This window comes from Nerophis ophidion, linkage group LG16, assembly GCF_033978795.1.
Source record: "Nerophis ophidion isolate RoL-2023_Sa linkage group LG16, RoL_Noph_v1.0, whole genome shotgun sequence".
Taxonomy (NCBI): Eukaryota; Metazoa; Chordata; class Actinopteri; order Syngnathiformes; family Syngnathidae; genus Nerophis; species Nerophis ophidion.
The window spans coordinates 45,306,712-45,331,805 of record NC_084626.1 but is presented as its reverse complement, the minus strand read 5'-3'; the positions used below and the strand labels follow the sequence as shown (position 1 = coordinate 45,331,805).

At 41.9% G+C, this 25,094-nt stretch overlaps 1 protein-coding gene across 3 annotated transcripts in view; it reads left to right on the top strand.

The window, feature by feature from the left end:
* tnks1bp1 (tankyrase 1 binding protein 1) overlaps positions 1-25,094 on the top strand; it is a 79,594-nt gene that overhangs the window by 16,921 nt on the left and 37,579 nt on the right. For 2 of the 3 annotated variants that reach the window (XM_061875318.1, XM_061875317.1), the window contains exons 2-3: positions 1,761-2,621; positions 9,874-12,655. In XM_061875318.1, coding sequence (XP_061731302.1) covers positions 1,771-2,621; positions 9,874-12,655 — 3,633 coding nt within the window. In that variant the 5' untranslated portion in view covers positions 1,761-1,770. The remainder of the gene's footprint in view (positions 1-1,760; positions 2,622-9,873; positions 12,656-25,094) is intronic. The other variant, XM_061875319.1, reaches the window with a different exon arrangement.

Sequence of the window (25,094 nt, the reverse complement as noted above, 5' to 3'; positions counted from 1 at the left end):
AGAAATCAGATACAAACTTTGCATAACCCAAAGTATCAATGTCCTTTGTGAATGTTGACCTTAAGAAAGGTTTAATTAGTCAGTGTGTTTTTGTTCATTGATTTATTTATTTATTTCCTGAATGGGAATTAAGGATTGGTTTGTTGAAATAATTTCAAAATACAAACAATAACATTGAGTTCTTCTTATTTGAAGTCGAAAAGCAATAAGGATAAAAAAAAAACAGATACTTTCAATTAAAAAAATTTTATAACCAAAATTAAAATCAGTTAGCAACAAATAAAAAAATATATATTTAAAAAAATAATGTTTATTTATATTCCGACACTCGAACCAAAGACAAGACCAACATGTTGGGGAAAAACTGGTTTCTGCATTTGAATGAATGAATGAAATAACTTTATTTCGGTCATATAATCAACCATCAACTATTTTGTATGATCAGTATAACAGTTCAGATTATACATATTTAACAATCATACACATTTACACACAAAAACAAAATAGAAGAAAAAGAATGTCTGAAAAAGGAATAGGCTGAAGCCAAGGCTTATATTTTGCCTATCCCAGGGGTAACAGGTCCTGAATGTGGCTTGGCATTGTCTTGCTGAAATAAGCAGGGGCGTCCATGAAAAAGACGGCGCTTAGATGGCAGTATATGTTGTTCCAAAACCTGTATGTACCTTTCAGCATTAATGGTGCCTTCACAGATGTGTAAGTTACCCATGCCTTGGGCACTAATGCACCCCCATACCATCACAGATGCTGGCTTTTGAACTTTGCGTCGATAACAGTCTGGATGGTTCGCTTCCACGATGTCAAATATTTCCAAAAACAATTTGAAATGTGGACTCGTCAGATCACAGAACACTTTTCCACTTTGCATCAGTCCATCTTAGATGATCTCGGGCATAGAGAAGCCGGCAGCGTTTCTGGATGTTGTTGATAAATGGCTTTTGCTTTGCATAGTAGAGCTTTAACTTGCACGTACAAATGTAGCGACAAACTGTATTTAGTGACAGTGGTTTTCTGAAGTGTTCCTGAGCCCATGTGGTGATATCCTTTAGACATTGATGTCTGTTTTTGATTCAGTGCCGTCTGAGGGATCATTTAATGTTGGTTGCCGGGCATGCCGCGTACGTGGAGTGATTTCTCCCGATTCTCTGAACCTTTTGATGATATTATGGAGCGTAGATGTTGAAATCCCTAAATTTCTTGCAATTGCACTTTGAGAAAGGTTGTTCTTAAACTGTTTGACTATTTGCTCACGCAGTTGTGGACAAAGGGGTGTACCTCGCCCCATCCTTTCTTGTGAAAGACTGAGCATATTTTGGGAAGCTGTTTTTATACCCAATCATGGCACCCACCTGTTCCCAATTAGCCTGCACACCTGTGGGACGTTCCAAATAAGTGTTTGATGAGCATTCCTCAACTTTATCAGTATTTATTCCCACCTTTTCCGACTTCTTTGTCACGTGTTGCTGGCATCAAATTCTAAAGTTAATGATTATTTGCAAAAAAAAAACAAAGTTTATGAGTTTGAACATCAAATATGTTGTCTTTGTAGCATATTCAACTGAATATGGCTTGAAAATGATTGGCAAATCATTTTATTCCGTTTATATTTACATCTAACACGATTTCCCAACTCATTAACTTTAGAATTTGATGCCAGCAACACGGTTCTGACCTCGGCTTCGTCAAGTACGACAATCCTTTTTTAATGTAATTTAATTCTGCCCCTTTTCACTTTCTTTCAGAAATCCCACGATGCAGAATTCATTTGAAACCTCGCAAGTTATAAATGTGTCAAACTCCAAACCAGTTCTTCCCCCCAAGCCTCGACTTACTCCCAAGCCCTTTTCACTACAGAACACCACTGTTCGATCTATCAATGCCCCAAAAGCTGTTAGTGCGCCCCCTAAGGGGACAGCAACCCCCCACCAGGCTGGAAAGCCCGTGGCTCAAACTGTCCCTAAAACCGCCTTGACCAGCCCGGCTACCAAACCAACTCAACAAAAGTCCACCACTGTTTCTGTAACGAATCAAACAAAGCCTTCCAAGAATGAATCCAAACCTGCTCCAGTCAAGAAAGATGTTACCAAAACAAACCAAAAATCAGAAACAGTGAAGGTAACTAATAAGGAGCGAGATGTCACCAAGAAGGAAGTCAAAAAGGCAGAAGAAACGCAGAGCAATGATTCCTCGAAAACCAAGGAAAATTTTCCCTGGGGTGGTACCAGGAAGCGTTTGTCCAATGATCTAATTTCAAAGTTTAGTTCCGGTGGTATTCCTCCATCCCCTGAATTAAACAGAACTGATTCAGTGAGAAAAATAAAACCTCCTGTCAACATACCAAAGGTGAATGTGCCAGAGCCTCCCACCACAGAAACTAAAGGAGAAGGACTGACCGAGGAGTCCAACGGAGGTGGCAGCATCAAACGCAGGATCAGTCTTCTTTATGACTCGGCGTCCAAGCCAGAAGTTGCCGTAAGGAGAGGGCAGCCCCAGTTTGTAAAGGAAAAAGGTGGTGTCAAGGAACAGATCAAAAACTGGACTCTGGAAACCAGTCCGGAAGGTCCGACTGAAAATAATCCACTGGTTGGAACCCAAACCCAGAGGTCAGTGAAGTTCCTTTCTTCTGTGCTACTAGCGTTCTTAAAAACACACACACATTGTTTTAGTCCAAAATTACAGGGTTACAAATTCAGTTTGGCTTCCCGAAATTTTAGGCATAATCATAAATAAATAAATGATAAATGGGTTGTACTTGTATAGCGCTTTTCTACCTTCAAGGTACTCAAAGCACTTTGACACTACTTCCACATTCACACACACATTCACACACTGATGGAGGGAGCTGCCATGCAAGGCGCCAACCAGCACCCATCAGGAGCAAGGGTGAAGTGTCTTGCTCAGGACACAACGGACATGACGAGGTTGGTACTAGGTGGGATTTGAACCCGGGACCCTCGGGTTGCGCACGGCCACTCTCCCACTGCACCACGCCGTCCCTAGCATTTAAGTCTCGCCTTAAAACTCATCTGTATACTCTAGCCTTTAAATAGACCTCCTTTTTAGACCAGTTGATCTGCCGCTTCTTTTCTTTTTTCTCCTATGTCCCCCCCTCCCTTGTGGAGGGGGTCCGGTCCGATGACCATGGATGAAGTACTGGCTGTCCAAAGTCGAGACCCAGGATGGACCGCTCGTCGGGACCCAGGATGGACCGCTCGCCTGTGTATCGGTTGGGGACATCTCTACGCTGCTGATCCGCCTCCGCTTGAGATGGTTTCTTGTGGACGGGACTCTCGCTGCTGTCTTGGATCCGCTTCGAACTGAACTCTCGCGGCTGTGTTGGAGCCACTATGGATTGAACTTTCACAGTATCTTGTTAGACCCGCTCGACATCCATTGCTTTCGGTCCCCTAGAGGGGGGGGGGGGGGTTGCCCACATCTGAGGTCCTCTCCAAGGTCTCCCACAGTCAGCACCGTCACCGGCGTCCCACTGGATGTGAATTCTCCCTGCCCACTGGGTGTGAGTTTTCCTCCGAGGATGTTGTAGTCGTAGTGGTTTGTACAGTCCTTTGAGACATCTGTGATCATCCTCTTTTAAACTCACACAATCATTAATGGCAGCCCGCAAGGCTAACTAGTGGCCATCTATTGAACGTAATGATCTCCACTACCTTAAAGGGGAACATTATCACAACTTCAAAAGGGTTAAAAACCATAAAAATCAGTTCCAAGTGGCTTGTTGTATTTTTTGAATTTTTTTTTCAAAATTTTACCGGTCTCGGAATATCCCTAAATAAAGCTTTAAAGTGCCTTATTTTCGACTCTCTGCGAAGACACTGGCCATTTCCCTGTGACGTCACACAGTGCTGCCAATGTAAACAAACAATGGGAATACCACAGCAAGATATAGCGACATTAGCTCGGATTCAAACTCGGATTTCAGCGACTTAAGCGATTCAACAGATTACGCATGTATTGAAACAGATGGTTGGAGTATGAAAATATTGGGTTGTTGATATGGCAGTTTGGTAACCGCAGGATTAGGTCTCTGCTTTTTGCAGATGATGTGGTCCTGATGGCTTCATCTGACCGGGATCTTCAGCTCTCACTGGATCGGTTCGCAGCCGAGTGTGAAGCGACCGGAATGAGAATCAGCACCTCCAAGTCCGAGTCCATGGTTCTCGCCCGGAAAAGGGTGGAATGCCATCTCCGGGTTGGGGAGGAGACCCTGCCCCAAGTGGAGGAGTTCAAGTACCTAGGAGTCTTGTTCACGAGTGAGGGAAGAGTGGATGGTGAGATCGACAGGCGGATCGGTGCGGCGTCTTCAGTAATGCGGACGTTGTACCGATCCGTTGTGGTGAAGAAGGAGCTGAGCCGGAAGGCAAAGCTCTCAATTTACCGGTCGATCTACGTTCCCATCCTCACCTATGGTCATGAGCTTTGGGTCATGACCGAAAGGATAAAAGCACGGGTACAAGCGGCCGAAATGAGTTTCCTCCGCCGGGTGGCAGGTCTCTCCCTTAGAGATAGGGTGAGAAGCTCTGCCATCCGGGAGGAACTCAAAGTAAAGCCGCTGCTCCTCCACATCGAGAGGAGCCAGATGAGGTGGTTCGGGCATCTGGTCAGGATGCCACCCGAACGCCTCCCTAGGGAGGTGTTTAGGGCACGTCCAACCGGTAGGAGGCCACGGGGAAGACCCAGGACACGTTGGGAAGACTATGTCTCCCGACTGGCCTGGGAACGCCTCGGGATCCCCCGGGAAGAGCTAGACGAAGTGGCTGGGGAGAGGGAAGTCTGGGTTTCCCTGCTTAGGCTGTTGCCCCTGCGACCCAACCTCGGATAAGCGGAAGATGATGGATGGATGGATGGATGGATATGGCAGTTTGTAGTGAAAGTTCAGTTTATGGGCAGGTTGTGTATGAGGTAGTGCAAAAAGCCGCAGAGCAATGAGGGGTTCGGCTATAATCCACCTACCGGCCCGACCAGAGCAGGTGGAGTTCAGGGGTTGAGGAGGTGGAGATCCTTAGGCTTGGGCTCGAGGCCTATCTAAAGCTGGCCATCCAAGACTTAGGGAACTGGCCTACATAAACACAGGACCCGGAGTTCAATCAATGTGTGCACATAAATATTGGTGCAGTGGGAGAATGGCCGTGTGCGACCCGAGGGTCCCTGGTTCAATCCCCACCTAGTATGAACCTCGTCATGTCCGTTGTGTCCTGAGCAAGACACTTCACCCTTGCTCCTGATGGGTGCTGGTTAGCGCCTTGCATGGTAGCTCCCTCCATCAGTGTGTGAATGTGTGTGTGAATGTGGAAGTAGTGTCAAAGCGCTTTGAGTACCTTGAAGGTAGAAAAGCGCTATACAAGTACAACCCATTTATCATTTATTTAACATTATGTCATCTATTGTTCGAACTTCAATAAATAAGTTACACTCATCATTATCATTATTAGCGATAATACTGCTAACATTAACAATATTAAACAATCACATGTATGTACAAAATAACAAACACGACAGTACACAGTGTTGTCACTATGACAGGTGTTCATTCATTGTCTTTACTGTAGCATAAAAAGTGCAGATGGCCTTAAAACGCCACAATACTCAGTCACCATATTTAGGTACCCAAAATAAAGACTCGACATAAATATAAATTAAATCGGATCAGAAACATTGGAGGAGACAGGATTAAAACCCGATGCTAACCGCCCATAGAAAATACATGGGTACGGCTAGTAGCTACTATTAGCAAACAAATTCACTTACCAACTCGGCTTAATATCTCAACATCCACACACTCTTTCGTCGCAATTTGGCCCTGATGGTCGGCACCTATAAGTTTACAATTAGTTGTAAAATGTTGGACGGTTGTTTTTACGATATGCAGGCAAACAACAACTCTAAAACATACCGGCTTCAGATATCCCCAGGTTTAGCCACCGCACCTGGCAGCCATCTTGAAACGCTGGATTATATAGAGCGCGATATGCTGCTTGGCGTAAACCTGCGAGATTAAACGTGGAAACGGCACAGGTAATATGAGGGATGTGGCTTATTTCCTACCTGTGTTACATGTGCAAGTCGTTCCAAAGGGGACTTTAGCCTGTAAATAAACAGCAGCCATGTTGAATGTTTGCTATCCACTTGGCGAAGTGAGGGGGGTGGCCTCGAAGTCACATGGTGGCACTTAAACCCAACAATAGTGGATGAATTTGATGGTTGCTCACCTGTGGATTCTCCAGTAAACATCGTTTTCTACCCATTCAGAGTCATTTCAGTGTTTCTCTAATTTAGCTACACGAGGGTGTAAACCACTACAAACAATCCCCATTGATGCCATGCAATTGTACAACTGCCAACAATTAAAATGTAGGTGCAAATTTGGATGAAAATGCAGATGGACTGTTACTCACTTGGGCCCTCTTCCTGCATGTCGGCCATTCCGAGCCTGCTTAAAGGGGAACATTATCAGCAGACCTATGTAAGCGTCAATATATACCTTGATGGTGCAGAAAAAAGACCATCTCTTTTTTTAACCGATTTCCGAACTCTAAATGGGTGAATTTTAGCGAATTAAACGCCTTTCTGTTTATCACGCTGGAGGCGATGACGTCAGAATGTGACGTCGCCGAGGTAACACACCCACCATTTTCATTTTCAACACATTACAAACACCGGGTCTCAGCTCTGTTATTTTCCGTTTTTTCGACTATTTTTTGGAACCTTGGAGACATCATGCCTCGTCGGTGTGTTGTCGGAGGGTGTGACAACACTAACAGGGAGGGATTCAAGTTGCACCACTGGCCCCAAGATGCCAAAGTGTCTGCCGCCAGACCCCCATTGAATGTGCCGGAGTGTCTCCACATTTTACCGGCGATGCTAAGGCAGACATGGCACAGAGATGTATGGATAACCTGCAGATGCATTTGTAACGATAGTCAACGAAATCACAAAGGTGAGTTTTGTTGATGTTGACTGCCAGCTAATCGATGCTAACATGCTACGCTAATCGATGCTAACATGCTATTTACCGGCGGTGCTAAAGCAGACATGGCACAGAGATGTATGGATAACCTGCAGATGCATTTGCAACTATATTACGTTTCCTTCCACCCACATTTAATGCGAAACAAACACTTACCAATCAACAGATTTATGTTGCTCTAGTGTCACGAGATGCGAAAGTCCTGATCGTTTGGTCCGCACATTTTACCGGCGATGCTAACGCAGCTATTCGGCCATGCTATGGCTTTGAGTAGCGTCAATAGCTTCAGTTTCTTCTTCAATACTTTCATACTCCAACCATCTGTTTCAATACATGCGTAATCTGTTGAATCGCTTAAGTCGCTGAAATCCGAGTTTGAATCCGAGCTAATGTCGCTATAACTTGCTGTGGTATTCCCATTGTTTGTTTACATTGACTGTGTGACGTCACAGGGAAATGGATAGTGGTTTCGAAGATAGCGAAAATAAGGCACTTTAAAGCTTTATTTAGGGATATTCCGAGACCGGTAAAATTTTGAAAAAAATTTCAAAAAATACAACAAGCCACTGGGAACTGATTTTTATTGTTTTTAACCCTTTTGAAATTGTGATAATGCTCCTCTTTAACTCATTTAGTAATGCCCATGTAACAATCCGTTGCAAATGTTGCCATAGTAAAAAAGTGCCCGGCATTAACATCTCCACGTTTTACTTTTAGAGCCGTTCCCAAGCTTCCCTTTTTTCTACAAAGTGCTTGGGGAAAAACGTATCATACGTTGCTTTAAAAATGGTATCAAACATAACATGCCTCGAAAAAATGTTTTTTCAAGCTTTTTTTTTTCTGCTTAACCCAAACTCTGTTTACTCCCACTGTTAGAACTGAAAATCTATGAACTCAAACAATAATGGAGTTAGCTTGGCAGATTCAAAACAATGAAGTGTTCCTGCCCTTCCTAGGCGAGGCCTGCTTTTCTCTTTGGATACAGCTGAAAACACAATTAAATGCATGATTTGATGAGCATCATAGTCTTACCTGTTACACAAAACCGCCTTTGTGATGTTTTTGTCCTCTTCAGCACTCCTCCCTTATGGGGTCCCACAGGGCTCATATTTCAGTCCTTTGCTTTCTTTGCGACGTATTGCATTTTGTTCCATTGCTATGTGGATATCTAAATTTGTCTGAAAGCGTTCAGATGTCTTATAGACTCTCTTTGTGATTAAGTGACTTGTAGTTAGGGACGCAAAAATAAACCAAAAACATGATGCGCAAATTTAATCAACATTTAAAACAGACTCCGTTGCATAGCAAATTGGGTACTTTTACAGTCAGCCAACCACCAGGGGGCGAATGAAAGATTAGCCTTTATTAAGCTGCGTAACTAGCAAGTGAGCAGCAGTCTCAATGATTAGTGGGTTTATATGTGTCAGGGTTATTTGTTGTTGAACCCCATGATGCAGAGATGGAGGCAGGCATTGGATAAGAAGACATGATTTAATTAAAACTAAACAAGAACAAACAAAAAGCACGCACGTGGGCGGAATAACCAACTAAGGAAGCTAGCACTGGGAGCTAGAAAAACAAAAAAAAGAACTCTAGCATGGAAGCTAGTGGATAGCGAACAGAAAAACTGTACATAACTAATGCTAACAGAAACAGCTTACCGCTACGACGCCCAGGAAAAAGTGTAGCATGACAGGTAGGGGCTGTGACAAAATGACACAACAGGTAGCGCGACAAGAGTGACATGTGGCAACGACAATGATCCAGCACTGAATGGAAGACAAAGTGGGTACAAATAGGAGCGGGCTGATTGACTACAGGTGTGGCCAGGTGCCAATCAGCCGCAGATGAGGTGACAACAGCACACAGGGAGACAAACAGGAAGCTGAACCAAAATAAGAGCGCTTGACAGGAGATACTAAACACAGAGGAAACAAAGACAAATGCAGAGGAAAAAACTAAAACAGACAAACTGTCAGGGGTAAGCCTGACAATATGAGTGGAAAATGTGACAACAAGTGCAACGTAATGTCAAAAGAAGAGGTTGACAGTGTGACAACTTTGGAGTTGCCAACCCATCGATTGTGATCAATCAGTCCATCTTTTTATCTATATTTGGGACCAGACGCCGAACATATTAAGAAAAATACATGCATCATCAGTTTAGTGGCCTTCCTTCCCAGACAGTGACCTGAACACGCCTCGCTGCTCTGTAGGCGGAGAGCAGGGGTGCCGGAAGGGGGCAACTGTGCCCCGGGACTCATTTGTCATTGGCCAATAGCACGCTGCAGAAACAAAAAAAAAAAAAGGCGTCACAGTTAACTTCTTTAACCACCTGAAAAATCACCACAGACTCAAATACGATGAGTGCATGAAGGCCAAAGCTAACGCTGAACCACTTACTCAACCCAGACAACCAAATCCGCAAGTCTAGACCAAACAACCCCGTATCCATCCACCTCTGAAATAACAGACGCATAGTCAATACATTTGATTTGTTATGCACTTTACACATCACATACAACTCAAAGTGCTATTTTAAATTTAATTTGTCTTGTTCACATATACTGTTTGTTTATAATAGAAAGTGCAATAAAATGGTTTACCTGACATATGAAATATTGTGATTTCAATATTAGTGAAAACAATCGTGAACATAATTTTAGCTAGAATCATGCAGCCTTAGTTGTAGTCGTCCGGAATATGTGTACTTTTCTAAGAGGCAACCTTCTCAGTTGCCACTCCCAATCTTTGGAAGAATTTGCCATCAAACAGGCTTCAGTTTTACATTTATCTTAAAATCATAAACCACATGACTGTACAAGTCTGTCTTTGCATTCGAGTGTATTTAATTTCATTTTCCTCCACAGCTTAACGCCTGTCCAAACACCAGAAAAGGCTCACAAACTACCATCTGGTGATCATTCTGGATCAGGGACCCAATCTACAGAGTCTGTTTCACACCCTGATGCAACTGAACAACAGCCAACGAAGCAACTCCACAAAATATCGTCAGGAGACGATCCTCGGCCTTTGGAAACTGCTTATGAAGCCTCTTCATCTAATGGTGTTCAAAAACCAGACTCCGTCCAACGCGGCTTTGTTAAATTTGGTGCCGTGGAGGGAGGAGAGGAAGAATCTCCTCTGGGGTCAGAAGCTGAAAACGAATCAGATGAGGATGTAAATCAATCTGAAGGGGGTGTACCCGTTTCAGCACCAAGACGACTAGGAGTTCCACAGAGCAAGGATGAGGAGATCAGTGAGACGGAACGACTCCAAAAATTAGAATTTGAAAAAAAGCGTAAAGCAGAGGAGAGTGAAAAGGAAAGACTCGAGCTAGAAGAGAAAACGAGACAAGAGGAGGAAGAGAGAGAGAAAGAACAAGCTAGGCTGATGATAGAAGAAAAGAAGAAGAGAGCGATTGAGGCGGAGAAAGAAAGATTGAGGCGGAAGAAAGAAGAAGTGGAGTGGCGTAGAAGGGAGGAACTGGAAAGGGCAAGACAGATAGAAGCAGAGAAGCTTAGGGCAGATAAGAAAAAACAATTGATCCAAAAGAGGGAAGAAGAGGAGAGACAGGCAAGGGAGGAACTTGAGAGAGAGAGGCTGAGGGAAGAGGAGAAAAAGAGGAAGGAGGAAAAAGAAATTATAAGACAGAAGATGGAAGAAGAGGAGAGGAGGAGAAGGGAGGAGCAGGAGATGGAAAGAATGAGGCTGAAGATGGAAGAAGATGAGAGGAGGAGAAGAGAGGAGCTGGTGAGGGAAGAGGAGAGGAGGCAAAGGGAGGAGCTGGAAAGGGAAGAGGAGAGGATGAGAAGGGAGGAGCTGGAGAGGGAAGAGGAGAGGAGGAGAAGAGAGGAAAAAGAAAAAATGAAGCTGAAGATGGAAGAAGAGGAGCGCAAGAGAAGGGAAGAACTGGAGAGGAAAAGGTTGAGGGAAGAGGAGAGCCGTTGGGAGGAGCAGGAGAGGGAAAGAATGAGGCTGAAAATGCAAGAAGAGGAGATGAAGCGAAGGGAGGAACTGGAGAGAGAGAGGCTGAGGGAAGAGGAGAGAAGGAGGGTGGAGCAGGAGAGAGAAATAATGAGGCTGAAGATGGAGGAAGAGAGGAAGAGCAAGGAGGAACTGGAGAGAGAAATGGTAAGGGAAGAGAAGAGAAGGAGGGATATGGAGGAGAGGGAAAGATTGAGGCTGAAGATGGAAGAAGATGAGAGGAGGAACAGTGAGGAACTGGAGCGGGAAAGGCGAAGGGAAGAGGAGAGAAGGAGAGATATAGAAGAGAGGGAAAGATTGAGGCGGAAGAGGGAAGACGAGGAGAGGCGGAGAAGGGAGGAACTGGAGAGAGAAAGGGTGAGGGAAGAGGAGAGAAGGAGGGAAGAGCAGGAGAGAGAAATAATGAGGCTGAAGATGGAAGAAGAGAGGAGGAGCAGGGAGGAACTGGAGAGAGAAAGGCTAAGGGAAGAAGAGAGAAGGAGAGATATGGAGGAGAGGGAAAGATTGAGGCTGAAGATGGAGGACGAGGAGAGGAGAAGAAGGGAGGAACTGGAGAGAGAAAGGCTAATGGTAGAGGAGAGAAGGCGGAAGGAGGAGAAAGAACGATTGAGGCTGCAGATGGAAGAACTGGAAAAAGAGAGGTTGAGGGAAGAAGAGAAAGAAAGAACGAGGTTGAGGATGGAAGAAGAGCAGAGAAGAGTACAACTGGAGAGAGAAAGGCTGAGGGAAGAGAGGAAGGAGAAGCAAGAGCGGGAAAGAATGAGGCTAAGGATGGAAGAAGAGGAGAGGCGGAGAAGGGAAGAATGGCAAAAAGAAAAGCTGAGGGAAGAGAAAATGAGGGAGGCGGAAGAGAGACAGAGAAGAGAGGAACTTGAGCAAGAGCATCTGAGAGAAGAGGAAAGAAAGAGTAAAGAGCTAGAAATAATGAGGCTGAAGATGGAAGAGGAGAAAAGGCAGAAAAGGGAGGAATGGCAAAGACAAAAACTGCGGGAAGAGGAGAGAAGGAAGGAGGAACTGGAGATGACAATGCAGCAACAAAAAGAAGAAATGGAGAGACAGAGAGAGGAGGCGAGAAGAGAAGACGTTAGCAAGACAGAAGAGAGAAGAAGGCAAGAACGGATGAGGAAGAAGTCACATGAAATTGTGGAGAAACTCAGGATGGAGTCAGAGCGAAAAAGAGAAGAACTTACCTTCTCCAATATGCGAAACAGAACCCCTGTTGATGAAACCGAGACAACTTCAATCAGAATCGACTCGGGAGGTCCACCTCAAAGTCCACGCAGCCTCTCAGCACGAACTGGGAGAACGTACGATGATTTTACAGTCAATGAACCTCAGATCCACCTGAAGAGTGAGAACAACTTTGATGACTTTTCAGTCAAGCCAAAGAGATGGGGCTCGCCGTCTAAAGTCATTTCAACCACGCGAGACGCCGTGGTGGACAGGCTGATGCCCATAGATGCCGGTCTTCAGGAGAAGGAACCGCAAGAGAGAGAAGGCTTTAGGCCAGAATCGGGCTGGAGAAAGCATGAACCGAGGGAGGGAAATAAGCAGCTGGAACAGAACCAACCGCTTCATGTGGAGAAAGATGAGGAAGTTCAACAGCGAGGGGACGCTAAGAAGGAGTGGGAAAGACGAGGCATGAAGCAAGATCACATGGATGAGGTAAATTCTATCACTTTTATTTCTATCCTTAGTTTGGTGCTCACGATGGTACGGATCAGTTGAAATTAAGGTCTGGAACCGATGCTCATACGGTCTTTTAGTGGAAATTCTTGCGTCCAGTGAGCTAATGAGCAACAACAACATGGGACATTAGGATACATCATTTATCCTTACCCTGGACTCCGCCAAGGCTGCCCTTGTTCACCGATTCTGTTCATAACTTTTATGGACAGAATTTCTAGGCGCAGTCAAGGCATTGAGGGGTTCCGGTTTGGTGGCCGCGGGATCGGGTCTCTGCTTCTTGCAGATGATGTGGTCCTGATGGCTTCATCTGGCCGGGATCTTCAGCTCTCACTGGATGGGTTCGCAGCCGAGTGTGAAGCGACCGGAATGAGAATCAGCACCTCCAAGTCCGAGTCCATGATTCTCGCCCGGAAAAGGGTGGAGTGCCACCTCCGGGTTGGGGAGGAGACCCTGCCCCAAGTGGAGGAGTTCAAGTACCTAGGAGTCTTGTTCACGAGTGAGGGAAGAGTGGATGGTGAGATCGACAGGCGGATTGGTGCGGCGTTTTCAGTAATGCGGACGTTGTATCGATCCGTTGTGGTGAAGAAGGAGCTGAGCCGGAAGGCAAAGCAATCTACGTTCCCACCCTCACCTATGGTAATGAGCTTTGGGTCATGACTGAAAGAACAAGATCACGGGTACAAGCGGCCGAAATGAGTTTCCTCCGCCGAGTGGCGGGTCTCTCCCTTAGAGATAGGGTGAGAAGCTCTGCCATCCGGGAGGAACTCAAAGTAAAGCCGCTGCTCCTCCACATGGAGAGAAGCCAGGTTTTGTGTAGAGCTTCAGTCGTTCAACAGTCCGGTATGTCCGTTGTCGTATTTTACGCTTCATAGTGCGCGATGAGGTGGCGACTTGTCCAGGGTGTACCCCGCATTCCGCCCGATTGTAGCTGAGATAGGCACCAGCGCCCCCTGCGACAACAAAAAGGGAAATAAGCGGATGGATGGAAAGTGCGCCACACATTTTCGATGGGAGACATGTCTGGACTGTAGGAGGGCCAGCAAAGTACCCGCACTCTTTTTTTACGAAGCCACGCTGTTGTAACACGTGCTGAATGTGGCTTGGCATTGTCTTGCTGAAATAAGCAGGGGCGTCCATGAAAAAGACGGTGCATGGATGGCAGCATATGTTGTTCCAAAACCTGTATGTACCTTTCAGCATTAATGGTGCCTTCACAGATGTGTAAGTTACCCATGCCTTGGGCACTAATGCACCCCCATACCATCACACATGCTGGCTTTTCAACTTTGTGTCGATAACAGTCTGGATGGTTTGCTTCCCCTTTGGTCCGGATGACACGATGTGGAATATTTCCAAAAACAATTTGAAATGTGGACTCGTCAGACCACAGAACACTTTTCCACTTTGCATCAGTCCATCTTAGATGATCTCGGGCCCAGAGAAGCTGGCGACGTTTCTGGATGTTGTTGATAAATGGGTTACGCTTTGCATGGTAGAGCTTTAACTTGCACTTACAGATGTAGCGACAAACTGTATTTAGTGACAGTGGTTTTCTGAAGTGTTCCTGAGCCCATGTGGTGATATCCTTTAGAGATTGATGTCGGTTTTTGATACAGTGCCATCTGAGGGATCGCAGGTCACGGTCATTCAATGTTGGTTTCCGGCCATGCTGCTTACGTGGAGTGATTTCTCCAGATTCTCTGAACCTTTTGATGATATTATGGAGCGTAGATGTTGAAATCCCTAAATTTCTAGCAATTGCACTTTGAGAAATGTTGTTCTTAAACTGTTTGACTATTTGCTCACACAGTTGTGGACAAAGGGGTGTACCTCGCCCCATCCTTTCTTGTGAAAGACTGAGCATTTTTTTGGGAAGCTGTTTTTATACCCAATCATGGCACCCACCTGTTCCCAATTAGCCTGCACACCTGTGGGATGTTCCAAATAAGTGTTTGATGAGCATTTCTCAACTTTATCAGTATTTATTGCTACCTTTCCAAACTTCTTTGTCACATGTTGCTGGCATTACATTCTAAAGTTAATGATTATTTGCACAAAAAAAAAATAAAGTTAATGAGTTTGAACATCAAATATGTTGTCTTTGTAGCATATTCAACTGAATATGGGTTGAAAAGGATTTGCAAATCATTGTATTCTGTTTATATTTACATCTAACACAATTTCCCAACTCATATGGAAACAGGGTTTATATATATATATATATATATATATATATATACATATATATATATATATATATATATATATATATATATATATATATATATATATATATATATATATATATATGTATGTATGCCCCTACCTTGTTTACTTCCGTGATGGCCATTGATAAGTGTGGAGAGTGTTTTGCATTTTTCCAATCACCCCCTGTAATGGATTTAAAAGGGTGTAGTTTTACATTTTTAATGCTGACTGGACATTTTGTACAATGTCCACAAAGTTCAATGAGCAGGATGTGTAATGTGTGACCATGTTTGTTGAATTGTTGTACTGGTTGAATTTTTTTTTCTGCACCAAGCCTGGGAAAGGTTGTTTTTATTGGGTCTTACAGGTACATGCTGTGCACAAAAACACATTCATGTACAATTAATGGCCTCTGACTTGAGTTTCTTTTATTGGCCACCAGTTGGCAACTAAATGGCAGCTGTCAGACTGCTGACTATTTGTACATCATATGAAAACATTGGACCTATGCAGTCTCGCGGGCCAAATTAAAGACGCCAGCAGGGCGCATTTGGACTCCAAATTTGTGTATTAAACTGATTATAGTACACAAGCAAAATATTCATTGTTTAAGCAAGAAATTATTATATTTACCCAATTTAGTCAAATTTGTCCCTTGGTTGAGGAAAACGTTAGAATAAGACTACATTTTGGTGGACTATTCACCTTTTACGAATTGCGATATTTGGACTTATCAATTGTTCAAATATTATTTTTTTTATAGAGATGATATGACTTGAAGCTGTAATTTGATTTCACTGCATGTGTGAGAGACTCAAGCCTTCATAACAATATATATGTACTATATACACACTGCAAGTATATATATAATGTAGTAACAGACACCTTCATAACATTATATAATATGTACTATATACACACTGCAAGTATATATATAATGTAGTAACAGACACCTTCATAACAATATATATGTACTATATACACACTGCAAGTATATATATAATGTAGTAACAGACACCTTCATAACAATATATAATATGTACTATATACACACTGCAAGTATATATATAATGTAGTAACAGACACCTTCATAACAATATATAATATGTACTATATACACACTGCAAGTATATATATAATGTAGTAACAGACACCTTCATAACAATATATAATATGAACTATATACACACTGCAAGTATATATATAATGTAGTAACAGACACCTTCATAACAATATATAATATGTACTATATACACACTGCAAGTATATATATAATGTAGTAACAGACACCTTCATAACAATATATAATATGTACAATATACACACTGCAAGTATATATATAATGTAGTAACAGACACCTTCATAACAATATATAATATGTACTATATACACACTGTAAGTATATATATAATGTAGTAACAGACACCTTCATAACAATATATAATATGTACAATATACACACTGCAAGTATATATATAATGTAGTAACAGACACCTTCATAACAATATGTAATATGTACAATATACACACTGCAAGTATATATATAATGTAGTAACAGACACCTTCATAACAATATATATGTACTATATACACACTGCAAGTATATATATAATGTAGTAACAGACACCTTCATAACAATATATAATATGTACTATATACACACTGCAAGTATATATATAATGTAGTAACAGACACCTTCATAACAATATATATGTACTATATACACACTGCAAGTATATATATAATGTAGTTACAGACACCTTCATAACAATATATAATATGTACTATATACACACTGCAAGTATATATATAATGTAGTTACAGACACCTTCATAAAAATATATAATATGTACAATATACACACTGCAAGTATATATATAATGTAGTTACAGACACCTTCATAACAATATATAATATGTACTATATACACACTGCAAGTATATATATAATGTAGTTACAGACACCTTCATAAAAATATATAATATGTACAATATACACACTGCAAGTATATATATAATGTAGTTACAGACACCTTCATAACAATATATAATATGTACTATATACACACTGCAAGTATATATATAATGTAGTAACAGACACCTTCATAAAAATATATAATATGTACAATATACACACTGCAAGTATATATATAATGTAGTAACAGACACCTTCATAACAATATATATGTACTATATACACACTGCAAGTATATATATAATGTAGTAACAGACACCTTCATAACAATATATAATATGTACAATATACACACTGCAAGTATATATATAATGTAGTAACAGACACCTTCATAACAATATATAATATGTACTATATACACACTGCAAGTATATATATAATGTAGTAACAGACACCTTCATAACAATATATATGTACTATATACACACTGCAAGTATATATATAATGTAGTAACAGACACCTTCATAACAATATATAATATGTACAATATACACACTGCAAGTATATATATAATGTAGTAACAGACACCTTCATAACAATATATCCATCCATCCATCCATTTTCTACCGCTTATTCCCTTTCGGGGTCGCGGGGGGGGGCGCTGGCGCCTATCTCAGCTACAATCGGGCGGAAGGCGGGGTACACCCTGGACAAGTCGCCACCTCATCGCAGGGCCAACACAGATAGACAGACAACATTCACACTCACATTCACACACTAGGGCCAATTTAGTGTTGCCAATCAAACTATCCCCAGGTGCATGTCTTTGGAAGTGGGAGGAAGCCAATATGTACTATATACACACTGCAAGTATATATATAATGTAGTAACAGACACCTTCATAACAATATATATGTACTATATACACACTGCAAGTATATATATAATGTAGTTACAGACACCTTCATAACAATATATAATATGTACTATATACACACTGCAAGTATATATATAATGTAGTAAAAGACACCTTCATAACAATATATAATATGTACAATATACACACTGCAAGTATATATATAATGTAGTAACAGACACCTTCATAACAATATATAATATGTACTATATACACACTGCAAGTATATATATAATGTAGTAACAGACACCTTCATAACAATATATATGTACTATATACACACTGCAAGTATATATATAATGTAGTAACAGACACCTTCATAACAATATATAATATGTACAATATACACACTGCAAGTATATATATAATGTAGTAACAGACACCTTCATAACAATATATAATATGTACAATATACACACTGCAAGTATATATATAATGTAGTAACAGACACCTTCATAACAATATATAATATGTACTATATACACACTGCAAGTATATATATAATGTAGTAACAGACACCTTCATAACAATATATAATATGTACTATATACACACTGTAAGTATATATATAATGTAGTTACAGACACCTTCATAACAATATATAATATGTACTATATACACACTGCAAGTATATATATAATGTAGTTACAGACACCTTCATAACAATATATAATATGTACTATATACACACTGCAAGTATATATACACAGTGGGGCAAAAAAGTATTTAGTCAGCCAGCGATTGTGCAAGTTCTCCCACTTAAAATGATGACAGAGGTCTGTCATTTTCATCATAGGTACACTTCAACTGTGAGAGACAGAATGTGGGAAAAAAAATCCAGGAATTCACATTGTAGGATTTTTAAAGAATTTATCTGTAAATTATGGTGGAAAATAAGTATTTGGTCAAGCATTCCAAGCTCTCACTGATGGAAGGAGGTTTTGGCTCAAAATCTCAGGATACATGGCCCCATTCATTCTTTCCACCCCCATGCTTCACAGTAGCTATGGTGTTCTTGGGATGCAACTCAGTATTCTTCTTCCTCCAAACACCACCAGTTGAGTTTATAGCAAAATGGATACATGGATGATACAGCATATGAAACCAAAAAAGAACTTTTTGGATTTTTTTTCACATTCTGTCTCTCACAGTTGAAGTGTACCTATGATGAAAATTACAGACCTCTGTCATCATTTTAAGTGGGAGAACTTGCACAATCGCTGGCTGACTAAATACTTTTTTGCCCCACTGTATATATAATGTAGTAACAGACACCTTCATAACAATATGTAATACAGTATGTACAATATACAAAGTGCAAGTATATATATATATATATATATATATATATATATATATATATATATATATATATATATATATATATATATATATATATATATATATATACATACACATATAATGTAGTAACAGACACCTTCATAACAATACAGTATGTAATATGTACAATATACACCAAACTCCGCCCACATCAACCGACGGACGGAAGGGGTGGGGTTGGTGGTAGCGGGGTGTATAATGTAGCCCGGAAGAGTTAGGGATGCATGGGATTCTGGGTATTTTTTTGTTGTGTTAATGTTGTGTTACAGTGTGGATGTTTTCCCGAAATGTGTTTGTCATTCTTGTTTGATGTGGGTTCACAGTGTGGCGCATTTTAGTAAGAGTGTTAAAGTTGTTTATACGGCCGCCCTCAGTGTGACCTGTATGGCTGTTGGACAAGTATACCTTGCAGTCATGTACGTGTGTCTGCAGAAGCCTCATATAACATTTCTTTAGGCTGGCAAGCTATTTGTACAAGCTATAGAGGGCGCTGGAGGTAGTGCCATCATTGTACGCCCTTATTATTGTTCATAGGGTGAACACCAGCGTACATTCAAGAGAATAATTTCAAAAGTCACATGACTGAATACACCCTACTGTACAAAATGCAGAGAGAGTAGAGACTATGTTGCGTAACTGGTGACTAGTCCAGGGTCTAGAACAGGGGTCGGCAACCCGCGGCTCCGGAGCGGCATGCGGCTCTTTGACCACTCTGATGTGGCTCAGCCGCATACTTGCCGACTCCTCCGGTGGGTTTCCAGATTACAGTGCCTCTACCAGAAATCTCCCGGGGCAATCATTTTTCGATTTTCACCCAGACAACAACATTGAGAGAGTGCCGTGATGACAATGCCTCTAACATCCTTTCAACATGTCGTCGCACCAGAATTTGCACCATACTATCTGCGTGCCGACCATTCATAATATGTGCCACACTATGAACTGACACCAAACAAGAATGACAAACACATTTCGGGAGAACATCCGCACTGTAACACAACATAAACACAACAGAACAAATACCCAGAATCCCATGCATCCCTAAGTCTTTCGAGCTATATTATACACCCCGCTACCACCAAACCCCGCCCACCCAACTCCGCCCACCTCAACCGACGCACGGAGGGGTCGGTGGGAGAGTTGGGTTGGTGGTAGCGGGGTGTATAATGTAGCCCGGAAGAGTTTGTTCTGTTGTGTTTATGTTGTGTTACGGTGCAGATGTTCTCCCGAAATGTGTTTGTCATTCTTGTTTGATATGGGTTCACAGTGTGGCGCATTTTAGTAAGAGTGTTAAAGTTGTTTATACGGCCACCCTCAGTGTGACCTGTATGGCTGTTGAACAAGTATGCCTTGCAGTCACGTACGTGTGTCTGCAGAAGCCTCATATAACATTTCTTTAGGCTGGCAAGCTATAGAGGGCGCTAGAGGTAGTACCATCATTGTACGCCCTTATTATTGTTTATTGGGTGAACACCAGCGTACATTCAAGGGAATATTTACTCTGAAAATCCTGGAAAAATTGTGAGGGTTGGCAAATGTGATGCTGTCAAGCGGCATTCATATAAAACTCGCGGGCCGCACTAACATTATATTTTCATATAAAGGTGCGGGCCGCGTGTCTGAGACCCGTGGTTTATACATAGCACAAAGCAAAAAAAACAACTTTGTATGCAGTGTTATTTCATTATAAATTTTAAAAGAGTTGTGTGGCTCCCATTGTTTTCTTTATTTTGTGAAATGGCTCTTTGAGTGTTAAAGGTTGCTGACCCATGGTCTAGAGTCAGCCCTTTGGCTTTTTGGAGGGATCATTGTACAGTATCTAAAAGAAAAGGCGTATGGTGTATTTAATCAAAACTATAAAAGTTAAAGAGCCGGAGGGTTACCGACCCTGAGTCTTGTCTGTTGACGGACACCAAGATTATTCGTTACCACTTTGTAGCGACGCTTCATGTTTTATTTCTGGGTGTAGCACTCAGGCAAACCAACACAGCAACAACATTGTTAACAGTTCAGAAAAGGACGGGGTTAGCAGAGAATGAGACAAATCTGCACAGCTTAGTATTATTTCAAGACTCACTCCTACCATGCAGTCTGCTGCACACCTTGAAGAAAAATCCTGTTCTACTCGCTTCAGAGATATTACACCATGTCTTAAAAACGTGCTCGTTTGTTAGTGTAATGCCGGGGTGTCAAACTTGTTTTTACTGAGGGCAGTTAGGGCTGACTTCAAAGGGCTCTTTGTAAGAGTGAACATATTAGTAGTCTGTATGTACGTAGAACTGTGTGAAGGCTCCAAAGCATCTATTTAAACGTATTATTCTTCTTCTTATCCAGATTTTGGTGCGCTCTACCTTCCACATTTTGCACCCGATTCAAAGCGTTCCAACTTCAAACCGTTCAACCTATTTGGGAATCGCAGGCTTTCCCTTGACAAATTCCAAAAATTCCCAGATCTCCCAGAATCCCAGGTTTTCCGGGACATTTTTCCCATTCAAAATGAATTGACCCTTTTTCAAACTTTCCAAATTTTCCAACTGGTTCAAACCAATCCACCTTCAACACATTCTGGAAATTCAAGTTATAATTTTTCCAAGTTCAATAAAAAATCTCGAATTTTCCAGAATTCCTGCTTTTCCAAAGCACTATTTCCACCCTTTTTTCTGGTGACTACTCCTTACACATTTTTCAACAGATTTCAACCGTTTCACCGTCAAAACATTCCTCTTAATCAAGACAAAAAACTAGGTGGGGTTTTTTTTAACTGGAAAAATTCTCGATTTTCCCGAAATTCCAGGAATTACGTTTCTCAATTCAATATGTTACTAATTCAATGGGATATTCGTCAAAGTTCCGCTGCCACATTTTTCATCTGATTCAAAGCGTCGTAACGTCAAACTGTTCAACCTATTTGGGAATCGCGGGCTTTCCCTTGACAAATTCCAAAAATCCCCAGATCTCCCAGAATCCCAGGTTTTCCGGGACATTTTTCCCATTCAAAATGAATTGACCCTTTTTCAAACTTCCACCATTTCCACATTTTCAACCGGTTCAAACAAATCCACCTTCAACACATTCTGGAAATTCAAGTTATAATTTTCCCAAGTTCAATAAAAAATCTCGAATTTTCCAGAATTCCTGCTTTTCCAAAGCACTATTTCCACACTTTTTTCTGGTGACTACTCCTTACACATTTTTCAACAGATTTCAACCGTTCCACCGTCAAAACATTCCTCTTAATCAAGACAAAAAACTAAGTTGTTTTTTTTTAACTGGAAAAATTCTCGATTTTCCCAAAATTCCAGTAATTACGTTTCTCAATTCATTATATTACTATTTCTACATTTATCAACCAATTTGAAAAATTCCAACACCAACCATTTCACCTCATTCAGACAAGTAATGTTATTTACCATTTTCAAGAAATTTCCTGCTTTTCCAGAAATTCTCAATTTTGAAATCAATGGGATATTCTTCAAAGTTCCACTGCCACGTTTTTCATCTGATTCAAAGACATTTTTCCCATTCAAAATGAATTGACCCTTTTTCAAACTGTCAGCCAAATACAAACATGGTGTTTTGTGTGTGGATTGTGGCATACAATGTCTACAGTACATACAGATGATACCATGACTCATCCCAGCCTTTAAGCCTGCACACAATTTCAATACATCCACATCCTGGATGTACAGTACATACGACACACAAATCGGATCCATTGAGAATGTTCAGCAAGCTTAGACAGATTAGATCAGACGCCTGTTTCAACCTGCACCGTTTTTGCGGTTAAAACATCCAGCTTTGTTGTTGTGTGCTCGGTCTGTCTGAGCGTCATTGTAATGCTCGCTCTCTCGGTGTGTTTGCATGCCTTAGCAAATAAACCCTAACCTACATACGCAGACAGTGAGCCATCAGATGGAACTGCACATGTTGCTTTCACTTACAGAAAAATGTAGGATATTCCATATTTCCTTGAATTGATGCCGGGCATATAGTATGCACCTGTCTTGAATTACTGCCAGGTCAAATTCGCTTCGTAGAATAATTAGCGCATGCTTAGTATTACCGCCGGGTCAAACTCGTCACGTCACAAGTGACACTTCCCCTGTCATCATTTTCAAAATGGAGGGGGCTGATTTCAATACCGGTAATTTGAAATCCCATAAAGGGAAGAAGATTAAGAGCTATTCATTAGGATTTAAGGTCCAAGCTATTGAATATGATAAAAAAACCAGTAAGCAGCTATCCATCCATCCATTTTCTACCGCTTATTCCCTTTCGGGGTCGCGGGGGGCGCTGGCGCCTATCTCAGCTACAATCGGGCGGAAGGCGGGGTACACCCTGGACAAGTCGCCACCTCATCGCAGGGCCAACACAGATAGACAACATTCACACTCACATTCACACACTAGGGACCATTTAGTGTTGCCAATCAACCTATCCCCAGGTGCATGTCTTTGGAAGTGGGAGGGGCCTATCCCCAGGTGCATGTCTTTGGAGGTGGGAGGGGCCTATCCCCAGGTGCATGTCTTTGGAAGTGGGAGGAAGCCGGAGTACCCGGAGGGAACCCACGCACTCACGGGGAGAACATGCAAACTCCACACAGAAAGATCCCCAGCCTGGGATTGAACCCAGGACTGCAGGACCTTCGTATTGTGAGGCAGACGCACTAACCCCTCTTCCACCGTGAAGCCCCAGTAAGCAGCTATGTTTTATTAATATACCGTAGCTGCGTGTGTCAAATATGAGTCATTAAATGATATGTGCTGGGACGGATATGACGCAGGGGGTGCACGACGGACCTTTTAGGACAGGGGTCGGGAACCTTTTTTGGCTGAGAGAGCTATGTTTTATTAATATACCGTAGCTGCGTGTGTCAAATATGAGTCATTAAATGATATGTGCTGGGACGGATATGACGCAAGGGGTGCACGACGGACCTTTTAGGACAGGGGTCGGGAACCTTTTTTGGCTGAGAGAGCTATGTTTTATTAATATACCGTAGCTGCGTGTGTCAAATATGAGTCATTAAATGATATGTGCTGGGACGGATATGACGCAAGGGGTGCACGACGGACCTTTTAGGACAGGGGTCGGGAACCTTTTTTGGCTGAGAGAGCTATGTTTTATTAATATACCGTAGCTGCGTGTGTCAAATATGAGTCATTAAATGATATGTGCTGGGACGGATATGACGCAAGGGGTGCACGACGGACCTTTTAGGACAGGGGTCGGGAACCTTTTTTGGCTGAGAGAGCTATGTTTTATTAATATACCGTAGCTGCGTGTGTCAAATATGAGTCATTAAATGATATGTGCTGGGACGGATATGACGCAAGGGGTGCACGACGGACCTTTTAGGACAGGGGTCGGGAACCTTTTTTGGCTGAGAGAGCTATGTTTTATCAATATACCGTAGCTGCGTGTGTCAAATATGAGTCATTAAATGATATGTGCTGGGACGGATATGACGCAAGGGGTGCACGACGGACCTTTTAGGACAGGGGTCGGGAACCTTTTTTGGCTGAGAGAGCTATGTTTTATTAATATACCGTAGCTGCGTGTGTCAAATATGAGTCATTAAATGATATGTGCTGGGACGGATATGACGCAAGGGGTGCACAACGGACCTTTTAGGACAGGGGTCGGGAACCTTTTTTGGCTGAGAGAGCTATGTTTTATTAATATACCGTAGCTGCGTGTGTCAAATATGAGTCATTAAATGATATGTGCTGGGACGGATATGACGCAAGGGGTGCACGACGGACCTTTTAGGACAGGGGTCGGGAACCTTTTTTGGCTGAGAGAGCTATGTTTTATTAATATACCGTAGCTGCGTGTGTCAAATATGAGTCATTAAATGATATGTGCTGGGACGGATATGACGCAAGGGGTGCACGACGGACCTTTTAGGACAGGGGTTTGGAACCTTTTTGGCTGAGAGAGCCACACAAGCCAAATATTTTTAAAAAGTGCTTCCGTGAGAGCCATATAATATATTTTTTAAGACTGAACACAACTAAATGCGTGCATTTTTAA